The 23,315-nt window shown below is 38.8% G+C and overlaps 1 protein-coding gene across 10 annotated transcripts in view; it reads right to left on the bottom strand.

Moving 5' to 3' along the window:
• Positions 1–23,315, bottom strand: part of PRMT7 (protein arginine methyltransferase 7) — a 45,937-nt gene that overhangs the window by 10,366 nt on the left and 12,256 nt on the right. For 7 of the 10 annotated variants that reach the window (XM_075073865.1, XM_075073864.1, XM_032767727.2 and 4 more), the window contains 11 exons: positions 18,158–18,307; positions 12,984–13,092; positions 12,526–12,638; positions 11,526–11,767; positions 10,947–11,127; positions 10,218–10,345; positions 8,891–9,029; positions 8,227–8,310; positions 5,527–5,574; positions 2,714–2,803; positions 856–1,017 (listed from right to left, as the gene is read on the bottom strand). In XM_075073865.1, the coding sequence (XP_074929966.1) occupies positions 856–1,017; positions 2,714–2,803; positions 5,527–5,574; positions 8,227–8,310; positions 8,891–9,029; positions 10,218–10,345; positions 10,947–11,127; positions 11,526–11,767; positions 12,526–12,638; positions 12,984–13,092; positions 18,158–18,307 (1,446 nt within the window). The remainder of the gene's footprint in view (positions 1–855; positions 1,018–2,713; positions 2,804–5,526; positions 5,575–8,226; positions 8,311–8,890; positions 9,030–10,217; positions 10,346–10,946; positions 11,128–11,525; positions 11,768–12,525; positions 12,639–12,983; positions 13,093–18,157; positions 18,308–23,315) is intronic. The other 3 variants (XM_075073869.1, XM_075073870.1, XM_075073868.1) reach the window with 1 other exon arrangement.

Below are 23,315 nucleotides of genomic sequence, written 5' to 3'. Positions count from 1 at the left end.
TAAGTGCAAAAACCTGGACCATCCTTCCTCTGGTCTACTGTAAAGCAAACCCACATGATGATCATGCATCTCCTCATTTGACCAACTTGAAAAAAGTCACTTTTCTCTGAGTTCTTTTAAAACCCTATTGTGGTTACAAGCAACACCTATGATTCCTAAAACTGAAATGGGAGAGGAGCTAGTACATAAGATAATTATTAAGATGTGGTCCACAATATGAAAAGGTTGAGATTCACCCCTCCACTAGAATGTTGCAAAAACTTAACATTAAAAATTACTATAAGTTGCTGTACCCTGCCAGTCTTATAACTGAAAAGTGTCATTTATAGTATAACTTACAATTTTACAGAACACAGCACTTATCGGCAAAACAATTTTGATTTATTTCCAATAGCTTCTCTTCACTCTACAGATCAATTTAAAAATATTCACACCATTTGACTGTACAAAAAAAACAAACCTTCAGTTTCAAAGTGACAGGATCTTGGTTTCTGCTGTGCAGAGGCAATGAAAAAAATAGCAGTGTTTCTGTTGCTGATTTGTCTTTAAAAAATGCAGCCTTCCATCCTGAAGTGCTTTTAACTCTCTGAAGCACAGCACCTAATGAATGTGTAAAACAGTGTATGCCATGCAGATTGCTAAAAACTTAATTTGTTCTTCCAATAAAAAATAAGTTCAGGTCTTTAAGGACTGAAAGGACAACACACTGCCTTCAATCTGAGATGACAAACTGCTCTCATTTTGCTCTATTGTGATGCTGAAAATACAAGGTGCTCAGCTATGATAAACCTGAGGAGAGCCAATTTGGCTCTGTTTTGACTATAAATATAAACTGCATAATTCCAACCATCTCACCTTGAACTCCACGACCATCATGTAAAGGGAAGCAGACTGTGGCAGGACAGTGACACCATCTGAGAGGTGGGCTGCCACAGCTGTCCTAGCATACAGAAAATATAGGTTGTGCCATGGTAACAGGCTTGTAGTGAAAAACGGTTCTCCAATGAGGACTGAGACCTTGACAAAAAGGAAAGGCAAAGGCATTTTAAAAAAAGAATAAAGATTCAAATAAGCAAGCAATTTACAGAACTCGTAGCTTGTCATATTGCAATGTTAGTATGTAAAGCCATCCAAAAGTGAGGCTCCCTTTTTCTGCTGCATATTCTGTATTGCAGAATAGACAAGTGTATCTGTTTTTTTTAGAATTCACTGGCAAAAAAAGGTATTTTCCTATAATACTAAGTGTGAGGCAAATTTAATTATGATTAGATGTGAAGAGTTTTGTGACTGAATTCTGATAAGGATTTGAGCAACCAACACTTCTAGATAGTCAGTCTTTGACCCTGGGTTCAGGCTATTTTACTGTTCCATGTAGAGCTCATCCACATATAAAAGTTGTGCCACTTTGGCTTTAACTTATCCCCTAGTGTGAATGCAGTTCTACTGATACAGATGTGCTAATACCAGTATAGCTTATTCTCATGCAAGTATAATGTATCTTTATACCAGTAAAACTACGCCCATGCTAGGAGCTGGTTGTACAACTCTTGTGGTTAAAAATAAATCAGTACACTAAGCAACAGTCAGTATTACCATAACACCTAGGAGCCCTGCTCATGGATCAGGATTCCATTGTGCTAGATCCTGTACGAACACAGAACAAAGAGCTGGTTCCTTAGAACTTATGTATAAAACACAAGATGATGATGATTGATACTGACAGGTGGAGAACCACAAGGAAACGATGAGACAATACTGGTCAGCATGAGAGGCAGTGGTCTCAGCACATCAGTCGCTTAACCAGTGTCAAGTTTTTTGTGGTCGTCATGGCAATGGAAAATTTTAAAGGAGGGTTCTGAAGGGGGATGAGGTAACATTGTAGGTGTTTACAGGAAGCTCCTTCCAAAAATGAGAGGCAGCGTGGGAGAAAATACAAAGGTGCTTGTTTAGAAATGTAACAAGTGAGTGACGGAGGCTGACGTCATGGGCCAATCAGAGGCAGGAGTCAACTTCTCAACAGTGAATAACAGAGGACAGGTAAAGTGGAGATAGGCGATGAAGGGTCTTGAAAATGAAGAAAAGTAGCGTAAGTTTGATGCAAAGGACAAGGGGGAACCAGTAGAGGGATATGAAGTGGGCATGGCACAGTGAAAACAACAGGTTAGGAAAATGATCTTTGCAGATACATTCTGAAGGGATACGAGTGAAGACCAGGCCTCATTTATTTTCCAGTGGGACAGAATCTGGACTACCTACTCACTGTTACACTACAGACATGAAGAGAATGGACAGACAGCTTTGGCTTTAACAGAATTGATTGGAGCTATTCTATCCCAATAGAACAGTGTTTCCTAAACTGTGTTCTGCAGAACACTGGTGTTCTGCACGATGTGAACAGATGTTCCATGAAAGACTCTTGCACTTGATTTTTGTACTACTTTATATGCACTTTCCAGTTAGAAATTGTTAGTTCAAGTTATTTTAAATTGTATTGTTGCTTTGTTTTATAAAATAAAATATATTTGAGCATAAATAACGCAATTTTTTACTTGAAAACCAAACTACAAAATAATATTATAAGTGTTCCGTAATAGGCTAAAAAGTGTTCTGTGGCCAAAAAAGTTTGGGAAATGCTGCAACAGAAAGGAAAGGTACTTTTCAGTCTGTTTATTATAAGTGTTTTTAGTGCCAAAACAGGGAAAGTGTTACTTACCTTTTTATCTTCCAAATCAGAAGCAGTCAGTAATTCAGGACGTTTCTCAATTATTTTAATTTTATCTCCTACATGGTTGGCTTTAAATATCTTAAAGAGAAAAGTAAGTCATTTATACTTATTCCTTTAGTACAACTTTGAGTGTTTCATATTTTGACTTTAGAATAAGCTACTATTTTAAACAATGTTCTGAAGATGGAAACCACAATCTGGAAGGTAAATTCATAAACCCAAACTAATTAGTGGTGGTTCGCACCATGTGAGCCTTCAGTAAACAAACACCAGAATACTGAAAACCTTTATTTGATATTCACAAGGAAAAATACTTTTGAAATACATATAAATTTTATTTTAGTTAAGTAATAATACATCTACAGATAACTTGTTTCTGGGCATGAGTGATTAAAATTTAAGTAAAAACTATGCAACATTACATCAAACCACTGATATATCACATCAGTTATCTGGCCTTTGTCATCGCCTATACCTGATATTTCACTAAGACAGGAGTCAGACAACACTGCACCAGGCTTCAGTAAGTGTTCTGTTGTGTGGCATATGTTTATGTTGGAGACTTCCTGCTGTTAACAGAAGAATCACTATATGTCTACCACACTGTTATTTTTATATGTATCTATACATATACACACTTTTGTTTAATGATCAGAATTGTATTTTGTTACCAGAACACTACATCTTGGCATCACCATTAGTTTCTCATTTTTAACACTGGAATCACAGGACTGGGAAGGGACCTTGAGAGGTCATCTAGTCCAGTCCCCTGCACAGTATTTTCTAGACCATCCCTGACAGGTGTTTGTCTAACCTGCTCTTAAAAATCTCCAATGATGGAGATTCCACAACCTCCCTAGGCAATTTATTCCAGTGCTTAACCACCCTGACAGTTAGGAAGTTTTTCCTAATGTCCAACCTAAAGCTCCTTTGCTGCAGTTTAAACCCTTTGCTTCTTGTCCTATCCTCAAAGGAAGAGAATCCCATACCTGGACACCACCATAGAAAACATATTTCTTTAACACAAACACTGCAGTCTGTAAACTTTGCAAATGTGAATGGTTTCCTATGTTTTTCACAAAGTTGGAGACTTACATTTCTCAGGATCTGCGTCAGCAAGGAGATACTAGGTAGGGTTGAGGACTATATCAATGCTTCATGCTTCAGGGATTAAATCAATCTCTATTAGTAATTAGGATGAGATCTTCGTGTGGGGTCAGATTATCCTCCAACTACCTACTGCAGGGTTTTTTGCACCTTACTTTGAAGCATCTGGTCCTGGCCAATGTCAGAGGCAGGATACTGAAGTAAGAGGGTTGGATCCAATATAGCAATTCCAATGGTCCCAGTGTTAACTGGAGTCACAGGCACAAACCTCAGTACAGAGACGACATTATCCCCAAATTTCTCTTCCTTATAGTGTCTCACCATCTTGAAGAGCTTATGTGAATACTGACAGCTCTTTCCCTATATACCACAAACACACTGCAATACATATGAGATGCTACTATACTAGAATAATCTGCTTTATTATTAAAGGAACCTAAGTATCAGATATCAGAGGTCAATAAATCAACTGTATAAATGTTTAGACTTACTGACATCACCTGAATTCTCTTAGCCATGAGAACAGCCATACTGGGTCAGACCAAAGGTCCATTCAATATCCTGTCTTCCCACAGTGGCCAATGCAGGTGTCACAGAGGGAATGAACAGAACAGGTAATCATCAAATGATCCATCCTGTCGCCCATTCCCAGCTTCTGGTAAACAGAGACTAAGGACACCATCCCTGCCCATCCTGGCTAATAGCCATTGATGGATCTATCCTCCATGATTTTATCTAGTTCGTTTTTGAACCTTGTTATAGTCTTGGCCTCCCCAACATCATCTGGCAAAGAGTTCCACAGGCTGACTGTGCGTTGGAACACTGATGAGTACAGAATGCATGGATTAATAGTCATTCTTAAACATCAAAGCCCTTTTCAAAAGTAGATGCTAATAGCCACATTTTACAGAAAAAGAAACAGAGAAAGTGACTTGCCCAGGTCACACAGCAAGCCAGCATCAGAGCTGGGAACAGAAACCCATCTCTCAATTCACTGGACCATACTGCCTCATCTCCTAAAGTAGTAGTGCACCCGATTCTGTAAGATGCTGAATACACTCCATGCCCATTAGAATCAATCAGAATAGAGGGCGCTTATCACCTCTAAGGAGGCACTCACCCTTTTGCAGAGTCAAGGACATTAATTGCACACTGTGACCTCATTAGAGCATTGTGGATATCATGATGAGTCCAGTCACCTCACCAGGTGATTCTTTGTATATCATCTGACCTCTCAGAGCTACAGATGGACTAGCTCCAAATTATCAATGATACTGCTGCCAAACACATTATTTGGTTCTGGAGGACAGATTGTTTTTGGAGGGGGATAGAGGAAAAAGATGGTCAGTTAGACACATCTTTTGCTCAGTATGTCAGTTTTGTAACACCTGACAATTTTATTCTCATAGTTTCTACAATAAAGGGACATTTTGAACACTGACTACTAGAAAATCTGAAGCCAAATTCAACAGAATCAAATGACTGATGCTACTTTGGTATATTACACAATTTTTCCAGGGAAGTCTTGTCAAATTGGATGATCAAATATGTTAAAGTGGATTTCATCCCTGGATTGCTGATGCACCCATGACCATCGTTATTTATCTGGCATGCCTTGTGTGCTGGACTTCATGAGACTGTGAAACCTATAGGGAGTCCACTTATTTGTTTAAGTAAAAGGATTAACTACTCACTTTCTTCATGAGACAATGGGATACTGCAGAGTTCTCTACTGTAAACACCTAGAGAGAATACTGTACAATCAATCATACTGGCTTAAACACTCAAAATGCATTAAAATGACTTCATACATATTCAGTGTTATGGTTTTGTGGCATGCTCATAAATATCCAAGTGAACTACACATGCTCATTTTTAGCTCATGACAGCAATACATGTTTCATTTTTCTTTGTCACGTTGTCTCTACAAAATAAGATCATTGCAGAACTACAAGTTAAACTTTGCTTGCACAGCTGTAAAATGAACAAAATTTGACTATGGAACACAGGCAAATTCATCTTATTTTCTTAAAATTAAATTGCAACAGAACCTCATTAATCCAAACTCTGGTTAATTGCAAATCCAAATATCCACACTACACAGATTTCAGAATTTGCAGTTTATTGAAGCACAGATTACCAAGATTCTACTATAGTTGGGGTTAGGAAGGACAGATCACACTCCCTGTGGGACAATAGATGTGTCATTATGTCTACTCCTGGTCCCACTCCAGTACTTAATGACCACGTGAAATGGGGTAGGGCACTTACAACTTGCCATAATGCCAGTGCTCCATCCCCACTGGGTCTCACTCTGAGTGTGGCTTAATGTGATCCTACTGTACTAGTTGGAAATACCACTGAAATGCATTACAGCATACACACCTTTTGACTCATGGGCACCCAGTCTAGACTTAGTCAACATTTTTCTATATTTGACATCTTATTAGTTCTCATTTTTATTTCTTTAGAGCTTGTTATTAAGCTACAAGCGTTCTCCAAGTCTGGTGCACTGCGGAGATCTTTTCATGTGTTTAAGTATTTCAAAGGAAATGAAGCATATACCCATCCACCTGCCATGCCCAGCGGACAACTTTACTTCACTCTGCAAATAAAATCTGGAGAAATTGCCACCTGAATTCTCCACAGTTATACCACTGCTTCCATTATTCATCATGACTGAAGACGACACACAACTGTACACTTCTACCCCTCAGAATACCCTTGCTATAAGCCTCCAGAACACCAAGATGAGTTTCTCACAAATGGAAGACAGGTGCAGCAGTCACACACCAGCCTGTTGTCAGCCAAGCATGAGTCACAAATGAAGCTATGTGCATATAACACCATATCATGTGTGTAATTTGGGCTTTGAGAAGTCATGGCAAATGGTTGCCAGCCACTTAACTCACTGAGTAGTGCAGCCATCATTTTTCTGCCAGACAAAAGCAAAATACTTGCATTCGCCTGCTGAAGGGCTTGTTTTGCCAGAGATCTGTGCCTAAATGGCAAAACAATGTTGAATACCTTCTCTCTCACTGCATCTTTTATGATTGTTAATTTAGGCATCAATTAGCAATAACATGCATCTGTGAGAATATCTGAGCACCTAGGACAAACCCAAGTATTCAATATGTGTTAACTAGAGACACCAAAGTACTACTGAAGAGGGAACATTCCCTTCCTCAATCAGGGGATTACTTTTTAGAGCACAATTTTCAGAAACTACCTTAGAGACTGAAATTAATCACTGTTCATTTCTGGGTCATCATCCTTGATGTTGATTAAAAACAATTTAACTAAGTTAATTTCAATAGTTGCAAGGAAAAGTGCCAGCAATCTTGGTGTTTTGGAATCATGAGCTAGTTAGTTTATTGAAGAGTCACTGGAATAGGCTACCACATGGTTATGCTTAGGCTTAGGCTTGTCACTAGATTAGAACTTAACCTGTCAAAATCTCAAGTACTGTCAAGTAGGGTGATACAGTGGGGACTATACTGTTGCAACTGAAAAGGGACTCTGCAGTTTTATTATGCACAGCCTTTTTATACTTACACTGTAGATGTGTATTTCTTAAACACTGCCCAATTATCAACTACAGAGCTGCATTATCTATTTTCCGCCACTAATTCACTCTCATACTTACAAATTAGTGAAGGTATTAAAAAGCTTAATTAAAAAAAAAACCTTAAAAAAAGGAGTGAGAGAAATGGTTTGGGCCTCAGTCCACACAGAGGTGGCTATCACAAATGGATAATCTAGCAAATAGCATAAGAAACTCATACCTTGGGGTGATGAGATGTGCCCAGGAATTACATAAATTCCCAGCTATTCAGTCTCAGAGTGAAGAATGTTTTAATTTGAATGACCCTGTCAGAAAATGAAACTAGTGGCATCACAACAGCCCAACTGTGGCGGGGGAGAGGAATTGGGTGAGGGAAGGGGAATGGATGTGCAACATGTATACATAAAATACTGGGTGTCTCTCACAGTTACACTCACTCCATTTCTCACAAGAGAATAAACCTAATCCCACCCCAGAATAGCATAGGAAGGGTAGCAACAAAAGGAGAAAGTTACCTACTCTTCTCACAGTGAAATGAATATTAACAGCAAGAGAGGTAATTCAGAAAGGAACCAATGAGGAAGCGCAGGACACAGCTGGAGTCTTTGGCTACAGTTTGGGTTATAAGTAACAAAAAATGGCAGCTGCTCTTGCTGTATAATCTAGAGTTTGGCTGCCGCATACAGCTGAAGTTCACCTCCCCTGCTGATCTAGTGGACTGGACCTGAATATTACTAAAAAGTAACATTGAAATGTTCCAGAAGGCTGAAAACATCTATCTAAAAAACAAAGACCAGAAAAACCAACTGGAAACAGTGAAGTATTATACCTGTTCTGCTCCAAGATAGTGAGCCAGCAGAGGAAGCAGGCTACCATCACTGATGCAGAGGCAAATACTGTCTTTTTCCAGCACCTGCAGAAAATAAGACAAGTTGTCAGCATTATTCTTATTTCAGATTTAAAAGTTTTCAGACAGAATTTCTATGATAGGAAATATCATCTGCAAGAGTTTTTTCCAAGCAGAAATTCAGAATATAAGATTTTAACAGAGGAGTACCAAAAGTGTTTATATCACCCCCAAAGTAGGTTGCAGAGAACTTACTACTCGCTCATCACACATGTACAAAACTCATGTTTTAGTTTCCTCCTGCAGTTACTAAAAGCCTGCCTGTGTCTCTTAGTGACTACTCTCAATAGCAGGGACTCTTTCATAAATAAATTACAGAACTAGAATGAGTTCGCATTTATAAGGCTTGTGGATATCTGCAGTTCAAAATAATTTGATATATATATTTCATGGCTAAGTCTGATTTAGTATTCCTAGCTCAGACAAAGTGCAGTGTTCATTATGAACAAACCTAGCACATACTCCCTTTGGAAAGGAACATGAACCACGCAGTAGTAATCTATTGGAGTGGAAACATGCACATGGACACCCTGGTGGAGAGAGAAAGAGTTGATGTCACCATGAGTGGTGGAAGAACCTTACTCACTGTCATCAGAGCCTGGATGTACTGGTTTGTTCGATTCTGATCATTCAGCTCTCCAAAGCGTGGCCTGTTCCAAAGCAGATGAGCCTGACAGCTACAAAGAGGACTCCCAACATAGGCATCTTTTTTGTCCTCTTCATTTCTGAAATACAATATGAAAAACCTTGTATGCAGTGTTGTTGTAGCTGGTGGATGAGGTAATACCTTTAACTGGTGAGAGAGACAAGCTTTCAAGCTTACAGCTTTGTGTAAGTTCGAAAACTTGTCTCTCTCACGAACAGAAGTTGGTCCAATAAAAGATATTGTTTCTCATGAAAAACATTGACTGGAGTATCAAGTTATATGCTGTTCCAAATCAGCGAATGTGTGTTCTAACCAATGAACATATGAAATACAGATTACAGATGGCAGTTTACTAGTCATGCTTTCCTGAGGATTTTTAAATCTGTCTCTATATTTTTGCATCCAATGTGATCAAGCTTTTAACCGGCCTTCATTTTTAAAAGAATGAGCATCATATTGACTTCTATGGAAGAGACCAGGTGCTCAGAATTTGTGAAAAAAAAAAACAAAAAAACCCAGACTGCTAGTTTAGGTACCTAAATATGGACAAAGAAGTCTACCTTTAGGCATCTGTTTTTAAAAATTTTGTCCCCTGTTGTCATTATGACTTAAATACTGAGTGAGTTCCTCTATCTTCACCATGAGCTTGGTGGTCTTGCCAAATTGTGTGGGACTGACACATTAGCTGTTTTCATGCTTTCTTCATGATTTACTTGACTTTCTACTCTGATTGTAAAATTATAAATTATACAGTCAGAAGGAACAACTGTGATCATCTAGTGTGACCTCTTATATGACAGAGGCCATAAGACTTCTCCAAATTCACTACTGTTTGAATGATTGAGCTACACAGGGTCTGGTTACGAGTTGAGAAGTGTCCAAGGACACTCTTGTTCCTCTGTTACAGAACACTGAAGACAGGCATGCTAAGTACCAGAGACAAGGCAGGGTCCTTTAGAAGCTCAAATTGTGCTCTAGCACATATTTTTGTACTCCAGTCCCACCAAGTGGCTTTCAGTTATTTGCTAGCATGTTTACCCTACACCACAATTTAAGTGATATTGCTATACATAAATAGGAAATCTATGACAGTAGTGAGGAACCTACAAATTCAACCCTATACTATGAGACCTGGTGAAGTAAGTAATGACTTTAGTTTCTTACCTGCATCCTTCCCCCAAATACCCAAGCTTTTGGGTAACAGCACAGACTTAACTTCATGTCATTAGTTTAGGCACCAGCTCCTCTCCCTCATATCTATAGTTACCTGGCCTTCTGGAGCTTATACCACACGGAATATTCATCACGGTATGCAGTCAGGTACACATTCTCACCCTGAAGAACTGGCTCTTCATTTGGAAGAAAATATACACACTGCATCCAATGATCTCTCCACTAGAAAGGTTTGAACAACAAAAACCCAGGTATTTTGTTTGTAAGTGATTAAAAGTGATCTTCATTCAACAACAAATGCTCCAGTTTGGCCCAAAGAGAAGTTATCCCAGTTCTAGTCTCTGGGTCAGTCTTCTGAGTCAGTTGGCAGCTAGCTGGGGACGAGGAGTGAGTGCAGACCTGGGTGTCTGGCTTGCTGCCCTGCCCCCAGGATGGAGGGTCCTGTTCTCTGTACCTACAAGCTCTGTTTTAGACCACGTTCCTGTCATCTAATAAACCTCTGTTTTCTGGCTGGCTAAGAGTCACATCTGACTGCAAAGTGGGGGTGCAGGACCCTGTGGCTTCCCCAGGACCCCGCCAGGGCAGACTAGCTGTGGGAAGCACATGGAGGGGCAGAGGATGCTGAATGCTCCAAAGGTCAGACCCAGGAAAGTGGAAGTTGTGTGAACTTCTTACCCTGAAGACAGTCTGCTCACAGAGAGGAGACCTCACCAGAGTCCTGACTGGCTTTGTAGGGAGCAGTTCCAGAGCATCACCCGGGAGCTCCATGACAGCCTTTATTTAAAATAATTAATTGGATAGTGGAAATTTACCAAGACCTTACCTGGACATCATTAGAGGTGGGTTGTACCCAGTATGGTGCCATAGTACATTTTATCATCCCAGAGGGGTCCATATCAACATCCCACCAGGACAGGATCACTTGTGCCATGCCAGATTTTATGGGCTCCAAATTTGCTGTGTAATAGGTTGAGGAGCTGTTTACTTGCTTACTGAAATCCACACTGCACAGAGAAGCATCAGTTGTACTCAAATATATTTTAAATGACATATATTCATTCAGATAGTTATGCAACCTTAAGAGTGTTTGTTCTGGGAAATGCAGCAAGCAGAAGAATAAATACGGAGAGAGGAGGGTGTAAGTAACATTATACAAATGGGACAGATAGTTTAAAAGCTGTAAAAATCATTACACTGAAATCAAACCATACAATAAATTTCAGCAACAGAAAGAAAATAAAATGGCTTGTCAAAAATGTCACCTAAGTATTATTCAAATGTTCAATGTCAGCTCACCCCAAACTTTGCTTGCCATCAGCTACTCAGCTGAATAATCTGGGGATTTTTGGAAGGCGTAACAAAGATTTTATTTATTTTTATTACTACTAAGTCTGTCACTCACCTGAACATAGTCACAACATCGCTGAGGATAGTGAAGTCACTCCGAGGCACCTGGTTGAGCTGGATATCATAGACAGAAGGAACACCAGGACAGTTCTCTATTTCTGAAGGGAAGACAATAATTTTCTCATCATCTTCTGCTTGGACGTGAATAGGAAATAGCTTGTTCCAGGACCACATTCTTTTGGATTCCACTAACTGGGCATATACTCTTGCCCTGTGCGGCACTGCTTCACATCCTTCCTAAGCATTTAAAAACAAAGAGTAAATGCATTCAACAAAGCTGAGTTACTAACATGCAAGGAAAATAAAATAACTTATTTTGAAATGTAGTCCAATGTAAGGGAAAAGGTGGACTAAGCACAGGATTGGAAGACAGGATTTCTTAAACTCTTATTATTTTCTTCTGAAACCTTCCTTTTGGAGTCTTGGCCTTCAGTTTTCTGTCTGCTTCCCCACCCGTAACACAGAACTAACGCACACCCCTACTTCACAGGAGTAGGGTTGCCAACTCTTCTGGGAGACTCCAGGAATTAAAAATTATTATTGTCTTGTGATAAAATCTCCAGGAATTCATCCAGCCGAAGTTGGCAACCCTACACAGGGATGCTGCGAGGCTTACTGAGCTAATTTTTGTAAAGTAAATACTATTGCTATTCTATGTCTAAAACAACAGACATTGGTGCCAAGCTTCAACTACATTTATATCTTTAGTCTCGTACCGAAGGTATCAGATCTACCTTATCTTTTGAAGGCAAATAATCTCTAAAATATAATCAATATAAAACTTACAATTGCAATGAGTATACGGGAGAAAAATGATGACTTAAAATAAATGACAAACATTTGTGACAAATTATTTACCTACTTAGAAATTAATGCAGCTGATTGGTTCAGTAATACAACATACCAGGCCAAATTCAATCCTCATGCAACACCACAGAAGACAAAGGAATTACACTGGGATTAAATCAGCACACTATCTACAACTATTTTCTTACCTGTACAAGATATTTGTGGGCATGTTCATAGGATGGCAAAGCCCCTTCTCCTATCAGCTCTGTATCAAATAGTTCTGTTATCAGGATGTTTGCATGACACTGCATGTCTCCATCTAAAAAAATAAGTTAGCACAATGACAGCCTGTGTTATCTCAGAGACTGTATGACCCTCCTACAAGGTGTAGCACAGAGTATAAATCATGTAAAAGCTCATTTGTATAGTGATGTTCATATATCCATTGGGCTGCTTAAACATTAGAGTCAGTGATTTCTCTTTGAGGGTCACACAATTCAAATGAAAAAGTTCTGCTTTGTATTTCAGGTTTCCAGAACATATTCCAGATTAAGTGCATTTTTATTTAAATTAAGCTAAATTTTAAAAAGTTAAACAGAGTGTCTCCTGGCAGTTTTGAAGTACTTTAGTTAACACCTGGTTTTATTATTTCTGTTCTTCTCACCTGGCCCAACTGTGACTTCAGTGGAGTGCTTGTTGATTACCTTGATCTTGCCACTAAAGCCATTTTTCTCCACTATTTTCACTGCAGCAATAGCCATAGGTGTGAAGACCTTGAAATTATATCAAGAATGCAATATGTTTATAGGATTAACATCAGCATTTAATTACCACCACAAAATGAGTCTATTAACTAAACCTTGTTAAAGAAAATCCTTTATTTTAACCATACTTAGTCCTGTGAAAGTATAGTACATTGTGGGAGTATTATTTTCTAAGGGTAAAATTCTCCACCATGCACAGTAGCAGCATGAATCCTATGCACCATTTACACCTTCAAAACAGGGTGGAAGTGGGACATCAGAAATTCACATGCCTTGCACTGCCTCTCTGTAGAGGAGTGAATGTCCCCTGTATGAAAAACCCACAGTATAAGTTATCTCCCACTGTGGAAGTCACACAAACTTTTCTAAGTTCAAAAGTGTGAGGAAGCTGTGTCGAGAAACTGTAAACAACAATATCTAAAACAAACTTCAGCTTACAAATGAGAAGTTCCTCACATGAGACCTCCCGAAGACCTATCTGAACTGGGAACCAAAATAAGACTGACACTAAAACAAAGATGTCGATCTTGTTAAACTTTGCACCTAGTAACAGTGTTAACAGTGGCAAAATACACTGCTCTCCATATCTACAGCTGCCATGGGAATTTTTTTTTATTCCTGCCAGAATGTAAGCGTGAAGACAGGGATGGAAAAAACAGCAGCTGCAACATATCACCGGGCTAAAAATGAATGTGCTTAATACACACAGAAAATGTTTTAAAACAACAGTATCAATCTTTATAACTAATTTCTATACTGTAAAAGACTTTGTACTGGGAACTTTTAAATATCTGGTCTGGCTGTAGAACCCGATTGTTAGGATTAGTCATCAGTTTTGGATCTGATCCATCATTTTCAGAGCAGGTTAATGTGTGCCTAGTTTACGACATTAAACAAACTAAAAGGGCTGCTCCTGCTGCTAAATTACGTTAAGCAAATGCAAAACTTTTGGAGCTACTTAAAATTACTGAGCACTATTCCCAAATTGTGGGTTGCAGGCTATGAGTGATCTGTGAAGAGCTGGCTGGTTACATGGTGTTTCCAGCTGCTAACTTGCATAAAGAGACATTAAATATGTTAAGAACATAAGACCAGCCATACTGGGTCAGATGAAAGGTCCATCTAGCCCAGTATCCTATCTTCCGACAGTGGCCAATGCCAGGTGCCCCAGAGGGAACGAACAGAACAGGTAATCATCAAGTGATCCATCCCCTATTTCCCATTCCCAGCTTCTGGCAAACAGAGGCTAGGGACACCATCCCTGCCCATCCTGGTTAATAGCCATTGATGGAACTATTCTCCATAAATGTATCTAGCTCTTTTTTTGAACCCTGTTATAGTCTTGGACTTCACAACATCCTCTGACAAAGAGTTCCACAGACTGGTGCATTGTGTGAAAAAATACTTTGTTTTAAACCTTCTGCCTATTAATTTCATTTAGTGACCCCTAGTTAATGTATTATGAGGAGTAAATAACACTTCTTTATTGACTTCCTCCACACCAGTCATGATTTTATAGCCCTCAATCATATCCTGCCTTAGTCATCTCTTTTCCAAGCTGAAAAGTCCCAGTCTTATTAATTTCTCCTCATACAGAAGCCGTTCCATACTTCTAATAATTTTTGCTGCCTTTTTCTGAATCTTTTCCAATTCCAATATATCTTTTGAGATGGGGTGACCACATCTGCATGCAGTATTCAGGTGTGCACGTACCCTGGATTTATATAGAGGCAATATGATATTTTCTGCTTGTTATCTATTCCTTTTTTAATGATTCCCAACATTCTGTTCGCTTTTCTGACTGCCGCTGCACATTGAGTGGATGTTTTCAGAGAACTATCCACAATGACTACAAGATCTCTTTTTTGAGTGGTAATAGCTAATTCAGACTCAATCATTTTATACGTATAGTTGGGATTATGTTTTCCAATGTGAATTACTTTGCATTTATCAACACTGAATTTCATCTGCCATTTTGTTGCCCAGTCACCCAGTTTTGTGAGATCCTTTTGTAGCTCTTTGCAGTCGGCCTGGGATTTAACTATCTTGAGTAGTTGTGTCATCTGCAATTTTTTCCACCTCACTGTTTAACCTTTTTTCCAGATCATTTATGAATATCTTGCATAGGACTGGGCCCAGTACAGACCCCTGGGGGACACCACTATTTACCTCTCTGCATTCTGAAAACTGACCATTCCTATCCTTTGTTTCCTATCTTTTAACCAGTTACTGATCCATGAAAGGATTTTCCCTCTTATCCCATGACAGCTTACTTTGCTTAAGTGCCTTTGGTGAGGGACCCTGTCAAAGGCTTTCTGAAAATCTAAGTACACTATATCCACTGGATCCCCCTTGTCCACATGTTTGTTGACTCTCTCAAAGAATTCTAGCTGGTGAGGCATGATTTCCCTTTACAAAAACCATGTTGACTCTTCCCCAACAAATAAAATTCACCTATGTGTCTGACAACTCTGTTCTTCACTATAGTTTCAATCAATTTTCCCATACTGAAGTCACGCTTGCTGGCCTGTAATTGCCGGGAACACCTCTTTTTTATTTATTTTTTTTAAATTGGCATCACATTAGCTATGCTCCAGTCATTTGGTACAGAAGCTGATATAAGTGATAGGTTACAGACTACAGTTAGTAGTTCTGCAATTTCACATTTGAGTTACTTCAGAACTCTCGGGGGAATACCATCTGGTCCTGGAGACTTCTTACTGTTTAGTTTATCAATTTGTTCCAAAACCTCCTCTAATGACACCTCAATCTGGGACAATTCCTCAGATTTGTCACCTAAAAAGAATGGCTCAGCTTTGGGAATCTCTCTCACATCCTCAGCTGTGAAGACTGATGCAAAGAATTCATTTAGTTTCTCTGCAATGGCCTTACTGCAGTGCCCTTGAGTGCTCCTTTAGCATCTTGATCGTCCGGTGGTCCCACTGGTTGTTTAGTAGGCTTCCTGCTTCTGATCTACTTAAAAAATTTTTTTGCTATTACTTTTTGAGTCTTTAGCTAGCTGTTCTTCAAATTCTTTTTTGGCCTTCCTAATTATATTGTTACACTTCACTTGCCAGAGTTTAATGTTCCTTTCTATTTTCCTCACTAGGATTTAACTTCCACTTTTTAAAGGATGCCTTTTTGTCTCTCACTGCTTCTTTTACTTTGTTGGTTAGCCAAGGTGGCATTTTTTTGATTCTCTATGTTTTTTAATTTGGGGGTATACATTTAAGTTGAGCCTCTATTACAGAGTCTTTAAAAAGTTTCCATGCAACTTGCAGGGATTTCACTTTTGGCATTGTACCTTTTAACTTCTATTTAACTAACTTCCTAATTTTTATGTAGTTCCCCTTTCTGAAATTAAATGCTACAGTGTTGGGCTGCTGTGGCGTTTTCCCTGCAACAGGGATGTTACATTTAATTATATTATAGTCACTGTTACCAATTGGTCAAGCTATATTCACCTCTTGGACCAGAACCTGTGCTCCACTTGGGACTAAATCAAGAATTGCCTCTCCTCTTATGGCTTCCAGGACTAGCTGCTCCAAGAAGCAGTCATTTAAGGTGTCAAGAAACTTTATCTATGCATCCCATACTGAGGTGACATGTACTCAGTCAATATTGGGATAGCTGAAATCCCCCATTATTATTTATTTTTTATTTTTATAGCCTCTAATCTCCCTGAGCATTTCACAGTCGCTATCATCCTCCTGGTCACGTGGTTGGAAGCATTTGACTTCCAGCTTTTAAAGGATGTCTTTTTGTCTCTAACTGCCTCTTTTACTTTGGTTTTGGTGCTCTTGCTGTTTTTTGTTTTTTATTTTGGAGTATACATTTAGTTTGAGCCTTTATATAAATCCATGGTACGCCCAAACCTTGAATACTGCTGAAGCTCTGGTCACTGCATCTCAAAAAAGATTTATTAGAATTGGTAAAGGTACAGAAAAGGACAACAAAAACGATTAAGGATATGGAACAGCTTCCATATGAGGAGAGATTAAAAAGATTGGGACTTTTCAGTTTGGAAAAGAGATGACTAAGGGAGAATATGGCAGGTCTATAAAATCATGAATAGTGTGGAGAAAATGAATAAGGAAGTGTTTATTGGTTCACAAAACATGAGAATCAGGGGTCACTCACTGAAATTAATAGGCAGCATTTAAAAACAAACATAAGAATGTACTTCTTCACACAAAACACAGTCAACCCGCAGAACTCATTGCCAAGAGATGTTGTGAAGGCCAAAAGTATAACTGCATTCAAAAAAGAATTAGGTAAGTTTATGAAGGATAGGTCCATCAATGGTTATTAACCAAGATGGTCAGGAACACAAACCCGTGCTCTGGATGTCCCTAAACCTCTGACTGCCAGAAGCTGGGACTGTATGACCGGGGATGGATCACTGGATAATTGCCCTGTTCTGTTCATTCCCTCTGAAACTGGCCACTGTTGGGAGACTGGATACTGGTGTGGATTGACCACTGGTCTGACCCAGTGTGGCCATTCTTACATTCTATGCAATCACAAATACATGGGGAAATGGTACATATAGTAGTCTCTCTATTAAGATGTGGTGCACAAAATGAAAAATCTTGAGAACTCCTGGGTCAAAGAGAAAATGAAACTTAAGAAAAGCCACAGTGTGGTTTGAGAGTACTAGCATCTTTCTGAACAACATTCATTAACTTCTCCATGCCACATATCAGTCACAAGGAATACAGAAAATACAGTACAAGAAACCTAATGTCCAACTATTCTAACTAAGATTTTTCTGTCAAGTTTAGGAAAAAACTGTCCATCTTGAGAAAATAAAAACTAATTTCTATACATTCTCATAAAGGCTCTTTCCATATGGTCTACTTCCTCCACCCACACCCGATAGATTACATTATAAAAGCTACCTTCAAACAACATGACACACAATGGCTAATGCACTCACACTACTCATTTTGTAGAGGGAACTATTGGACTGCGGCTCTAAAAGCCATATTATGCATACACTCCTACCTGCATACTGTGCCACTTCCATCTCTTGAACAGCAGGTATATGTACTGTCAATGAGGAATTTCTCACCTCAATGGCATAGCAGAAGTCTGCACCTGCTGTAACTGCCATCATGGACAGGAGTCCTGTGCCGGTTCCAATGTCTAGAACAATTGCTTTCTCACCCCTTCCTTTCACCCTGCTCACTGCAGCACGGATGCCCTGGTAATACTTCACATTCTGTAAGAAAGAGACAGACCAAGATCAGCCACCCCTATGGAATTTTCTTATATACTCAACTCTTGAGCAGAGGTCCTGCAGCCTCACTCCTTGGGAGTTTGTAGATATCTGCTTTTGCCTTCATGGGAGAACAGTTAAACACCTAGGATCTAAACTGAATAAAGCACCTCAAAATGCAAACAGGCAAAATTACTGACAAGACTTCATAATGATTTAAAAGCATAGCACTAAACTTTGAGCAAAAGGGTCCCTGAAAACCTGTTTGGAAAAGATAAGAATATGATAATTTTTAGGGCATGTTGTTCTCCTTAACTTTCCTACTCAAAAAATTAAGGGTATGTTAATGAATATTTTAGGATGATCCAGGTATACTGAGTTATGATATTGAATATGAAGAAAGTTGCTGACAACAAGGGTTATGTTCTATTAGTTTAATGTTGATTCTATTGATGTTATGTTAGCAATTTATAACAACAGAATCGAGAATGAAAAACAAATTATGAAAGTTTGGGTAAATGTATAATTGTTTTATGTTTAATAATAAATAAGGTTGACTGCAGGAAAGCTAATGAATATGTGACATGGAAAGGTATACAAAAGCAAGGGAACAAGGACCCAAGTTGGAGAGTACTGGTGCAGAAACTGAGGCAACCATCATGAAGTGTAGAAGAGCCTCCTAGTAATCTGGAATTTGGAAACTTGGGCCCCTTCCTGGTCTGTCTCATCTGTTTTATTATCTGTTATATATATGTTTGATGAGAAATGCTAAGTCATAATGGTTCTGCCTGAAAATAAATAAAGGTGAAAACTAGTTGAGCCCAAATTGATAGACTCATGCCTCATTTTCCCACATTACACTTCAAAATATAATAAAGATCAGTAGAAAGAAGTGTTTTGACAGGAATGTTCATCTGAACAACATCTGTTCCATTTGCAACTGACCACTCAAAGCATGCATGATCTACAATTAAAATAAGTTATCTGGAACTACACTGCTGCTAACTAAACCAAACAAACAGAAGCTTCCTTTGGTGATTACTACCAAATATTTTCCTTTTTTTGACAGAGAAATTTACAGTGCCAGCCACAAACTGTCCCTGACAACACAGGTGCTGTATATTCCTGCTGTAGCTCATTCATTTGGGTTAGTGCACTACAATACTGCGTAGATGTGCTGGGCAATATTAGCAACTGTCACTGCATTTTACCCAACAGTAAAATATTAGAGCCTTGACAAATACTCAATACTAAAAAGGAAAGAAACGGGAAAGAGCTTAGGGTTAGTGGCCCATGCAGGGTGCAATATAAAACCCCATTCTAGTCCATATGGTAATAAGACTAGGGAATACACCTCTACTCTGATATAATGCAACCCGATATAGCACGAATTTGAATATAACGCAGTAAAGCAGCGCTCCGGAGAGAGTGGGGGCTGTGCACTCCGGCGGATCAAAGCAAGTTCAATAGAACGCGGTTTCACCTATAACACAGTAAGATTTTTTGGCTCTCGAGGACAGTGTTATATCGGGGCAGAGATGTATGTACAAAATGCTTTCAAGTGGTGTAGCATAAGCTAGCTCTGAGCTAACAGCTCCAGTGATTTACAAAGCAGCCATTCTGTGATCTTAGCACGAAGCCTGCAAACCAGAGAAAATACAAACTCTGTCATGCATTTCATTTTGTACAAATATTAGTTATATAACTACTGCAACTGGCTGCATATTCTTTGCTTCTTTATACTAGCTGGTATAAAGGCAAGTTTCTTTGTCATTTATTTTTAATGCAATATAACATGAGTGATAATTACATGGAAGACAAATTTGAAAGCTCTTACTTCCTTGGCAGATGGAAGTGTTTTGGATGGGTTTATTTTCTGTACCAAGGGATGAATTTCCATTCCCAAGGTGAAAACTGAGGCAACAGACAGAGACTGAAAATAACTTTCCTGCCTAAGAGACAGATGAACCTGAACCATGAGAACTTACCCTGAATTATCTAGTTTTTGCTAATTAAGTGTTTTTAATAGTCCAGTGACCTATTCAGCACTCCTTATACAGGCAAAACTCCAGCTCAAGTTATAGAGTTTTGCCCCAAGTTTAGAGGGACAATTATGTCTCTTGACTGTTTGAGTTGATGTGGAATGGCCATTTTCCTTCTTTTTGGAGTTTTACATTTCACAGAACATGGATACACTGACATTTGGACACCTCTGTTGCAGGATTTTTCATTTCAATGACATCCCACAGATGTGTCTTGCACCTACTACTTTACAAGAGGGAACCTGACCACTGTCTAGACTGTGGCACACATTTGGCCTATATGTACTATTTTGGTATGGAAACATGTGATAGTATATTCACCATCACTAACAACATACATAGAAAAAGTATATTATGAAAGGATCTGGCAAGCTTTATCTATAAAATTTGTTTTAGTGTTTCAAAAAGGCTACAAAAATTAAACACACACCCTATGCAAGGAAGGTTGAAACACCAAGATATACATTTAAGCAGAAATAAGCTCTTCCTACTCAAGACCTCTAATCCTCAGTACATATTGAAAACTATAAATATTGTTTAATCAGGTTCCCCATTCCTCTAAAGACTTATGCTCATAAGACTAACCCACTAAAATCAATGGGCCTACTCGTGTTTAAGTCTTTCCAGGATCAGGGCCTTAATGTTTTCATTCTGTTAGTTCACATCCATCTGAATCAGGAAAAATGGTTTTGATGTTGATAAATAAACAAAGCTTCAGCTGAATTAGGCAAACTTATTAATAGTTCTACAGTAGTTTGTGCAGGAGTATCAGCTGAGACATTTTGCTGAAGATATTATTAAGTAGGCTGGTTACATTTTAAGCAAGAAACATATACTACTCAGATAATTTTATACTTTAGATTTTTGTAGACTGGAATTTTAACAGAAAGATGAAAACTACATAATTTTCCCTAAAGGATCCACAATGCCTGGCCAGAGACCACTGTAATTACTTTGAGACACTGTTGTGAAACAAATGTGTGTAATCCAAGCTTGTAAAATTTCCTTATTAAATATTGGAGAAAGTTTATGACTAACAGCTGGCAGTTTGTGAAAAGTAGTGTGTGCACTTAAAGTATATTGTTTAAGCAATTAATTTTGCAAAACAGTATTTGTCAACATGTTTGATTAACAGAACTATACAAACTAATCTGCAGGAGCAGGATTTCAGCTTACATGGCAGACAGCAATCCTCTCCCTATAAAAATTCCTACAACACAAGTAAACTAGTTCACAACAGAAAGAGACTAAAGCACTGCCTAACCATTTAAAAATGGAAACCTTTCAAATGTTTTTTAAAAATAGTGCTCTTGTAAATTTACAGTCTATAAATGACACCACTAGCTTGTAAAATACTCTGCTAAAAACATTTCGCACTGAACAGAATGGAAATCTATATTTACAAATTATACAAATATACAAAAACAAACCCAAATGACATAGAATATCAATTGAAATTTATTAAATATTTTTGATTTTTCTATATTTTCAATATGTTGATTTAAATTACAACACAGAATACAGTGCTCGCTTTATATTATTTTTACTATAAGTATTTGCACTACAAAAATGATAAACAAAAGAAATCATACTTTTCAGTTCACCTTATACAAGTACCATAATGCAATCTTTTTATTATGAAAGTGCAACTTACAAAAGTAGATTTCTTTTTGTTACATAACTGCACTCAAAAACAAAACAATGTAAAAACTTTAGAACCTATGAGTCCACTCAGACCGACTTCTTATTCAGCCAATCGCTAAGACAAACAAGTTTGTTTACATTTACAGGAGATAATGCTGCCCTTTTCTTATTTACAACGTCACCTGAAAGTGAGAACAGGCATTCGCATGGCACTTTTCTAACTGGAACTGCATGGTATTTATGTGCCATATATGCTAAACATTCATATGTCTCTTCATGCTTCGGCTACCATTCCAGAGGACATGCTTCCATGCTGATGACGATCATTAAAAAAAAATCTGTTATTTAAATTTTGACTGAACTCCTTGGAGGAATAGTATGTCTCCTGCTCTGTTTTACCCCCATTCTGCCATATATTTCATGTTACAACAGTCTCGGATGATGACCCAGTGCATGTTGTTCATGCACATTTCACTTCAGATTTGACAAAATGCAAAGAAGGTACCAATGTGAGATTTCTAAAGATAGCTACAGGACTCGACCAAGGTTTAAGAATATGAAGTGTCTTCCAAAATCTGAGAGGGACGAGGTGTGAAGCATACTTTCAGAAGTCTTAGAAGAGCAACACTTCGATGCAGAAACTACAGAACCCAAACCACCAAAAAAGAAAGTCAACCTTCTGCTGGTGGCATCTGACTCAGATGATGAAAGGGAACATGCATCGGTCTGCACTGTTCTGGATCGTTATCAAGCAGCACCTGTCATCAGCATGGATGCATGTCCTCTGGAATGATGGTTGAAGCATGAAGGGATATATGAATCTTTAGCACATCTGGTACATAAATATCTTGCAACACCAGCTACAACAGTGCCATGAGAACATCTTGTTTATATTACCTGAAAGTGAGAACAGAAGAGAGCAGCACTATCTCCTGCAATTGTAAACAAACTTGTTTGCCTGAGTGACTTGCGGAACAAGAAATAGGACTGAATGGACTTGTAGGCTCCAACGCAGTGGTGGGCAACCTGCAGATCGTGGGCCACATGCAGCCTGTTAGGGTAATCCGCTGGCGGGCCGCTTGCCTTGCAATTTCCAGTGGCCGCAATTCGCCATTCCTGGTCAATGACATTTGCAGGAAGCGGTACGGGCCACAGGGACATGGTGGCCGCCACTTCCCACAGCTCCCATTGGTTGAGAACTGCGAACCGTGGCCACTAGGAGCTGCGGGTGGGCATGCAAAATTAAACAAACTGTCTGGCGGTCCGGCAGCAGATTCGGCCCGTGGGCCACAGGTTGCCCATCACTGTTCCAAAGTTTTAGATCA

The sequence above is a fragment of the Chelonoidis abingdonii genome, chromosome 19 (genome assembly GCF_003597395.2).
Source record: "Chelonoidis abingdonii isolate Lonesome George chromosome 19, CheloAbing_2.0, whole genome shotgun sequence".
In the NCBI taxonomy this organism is placed as follows: Eukaryota; Metazoa; Chordata; order Testudines; family Testudinidae; genus Chelonoidis; species Chelonoidis abingdonii.
This window is presented reverse-complemented; position numbering and strand designations above follow the sequence as displayed.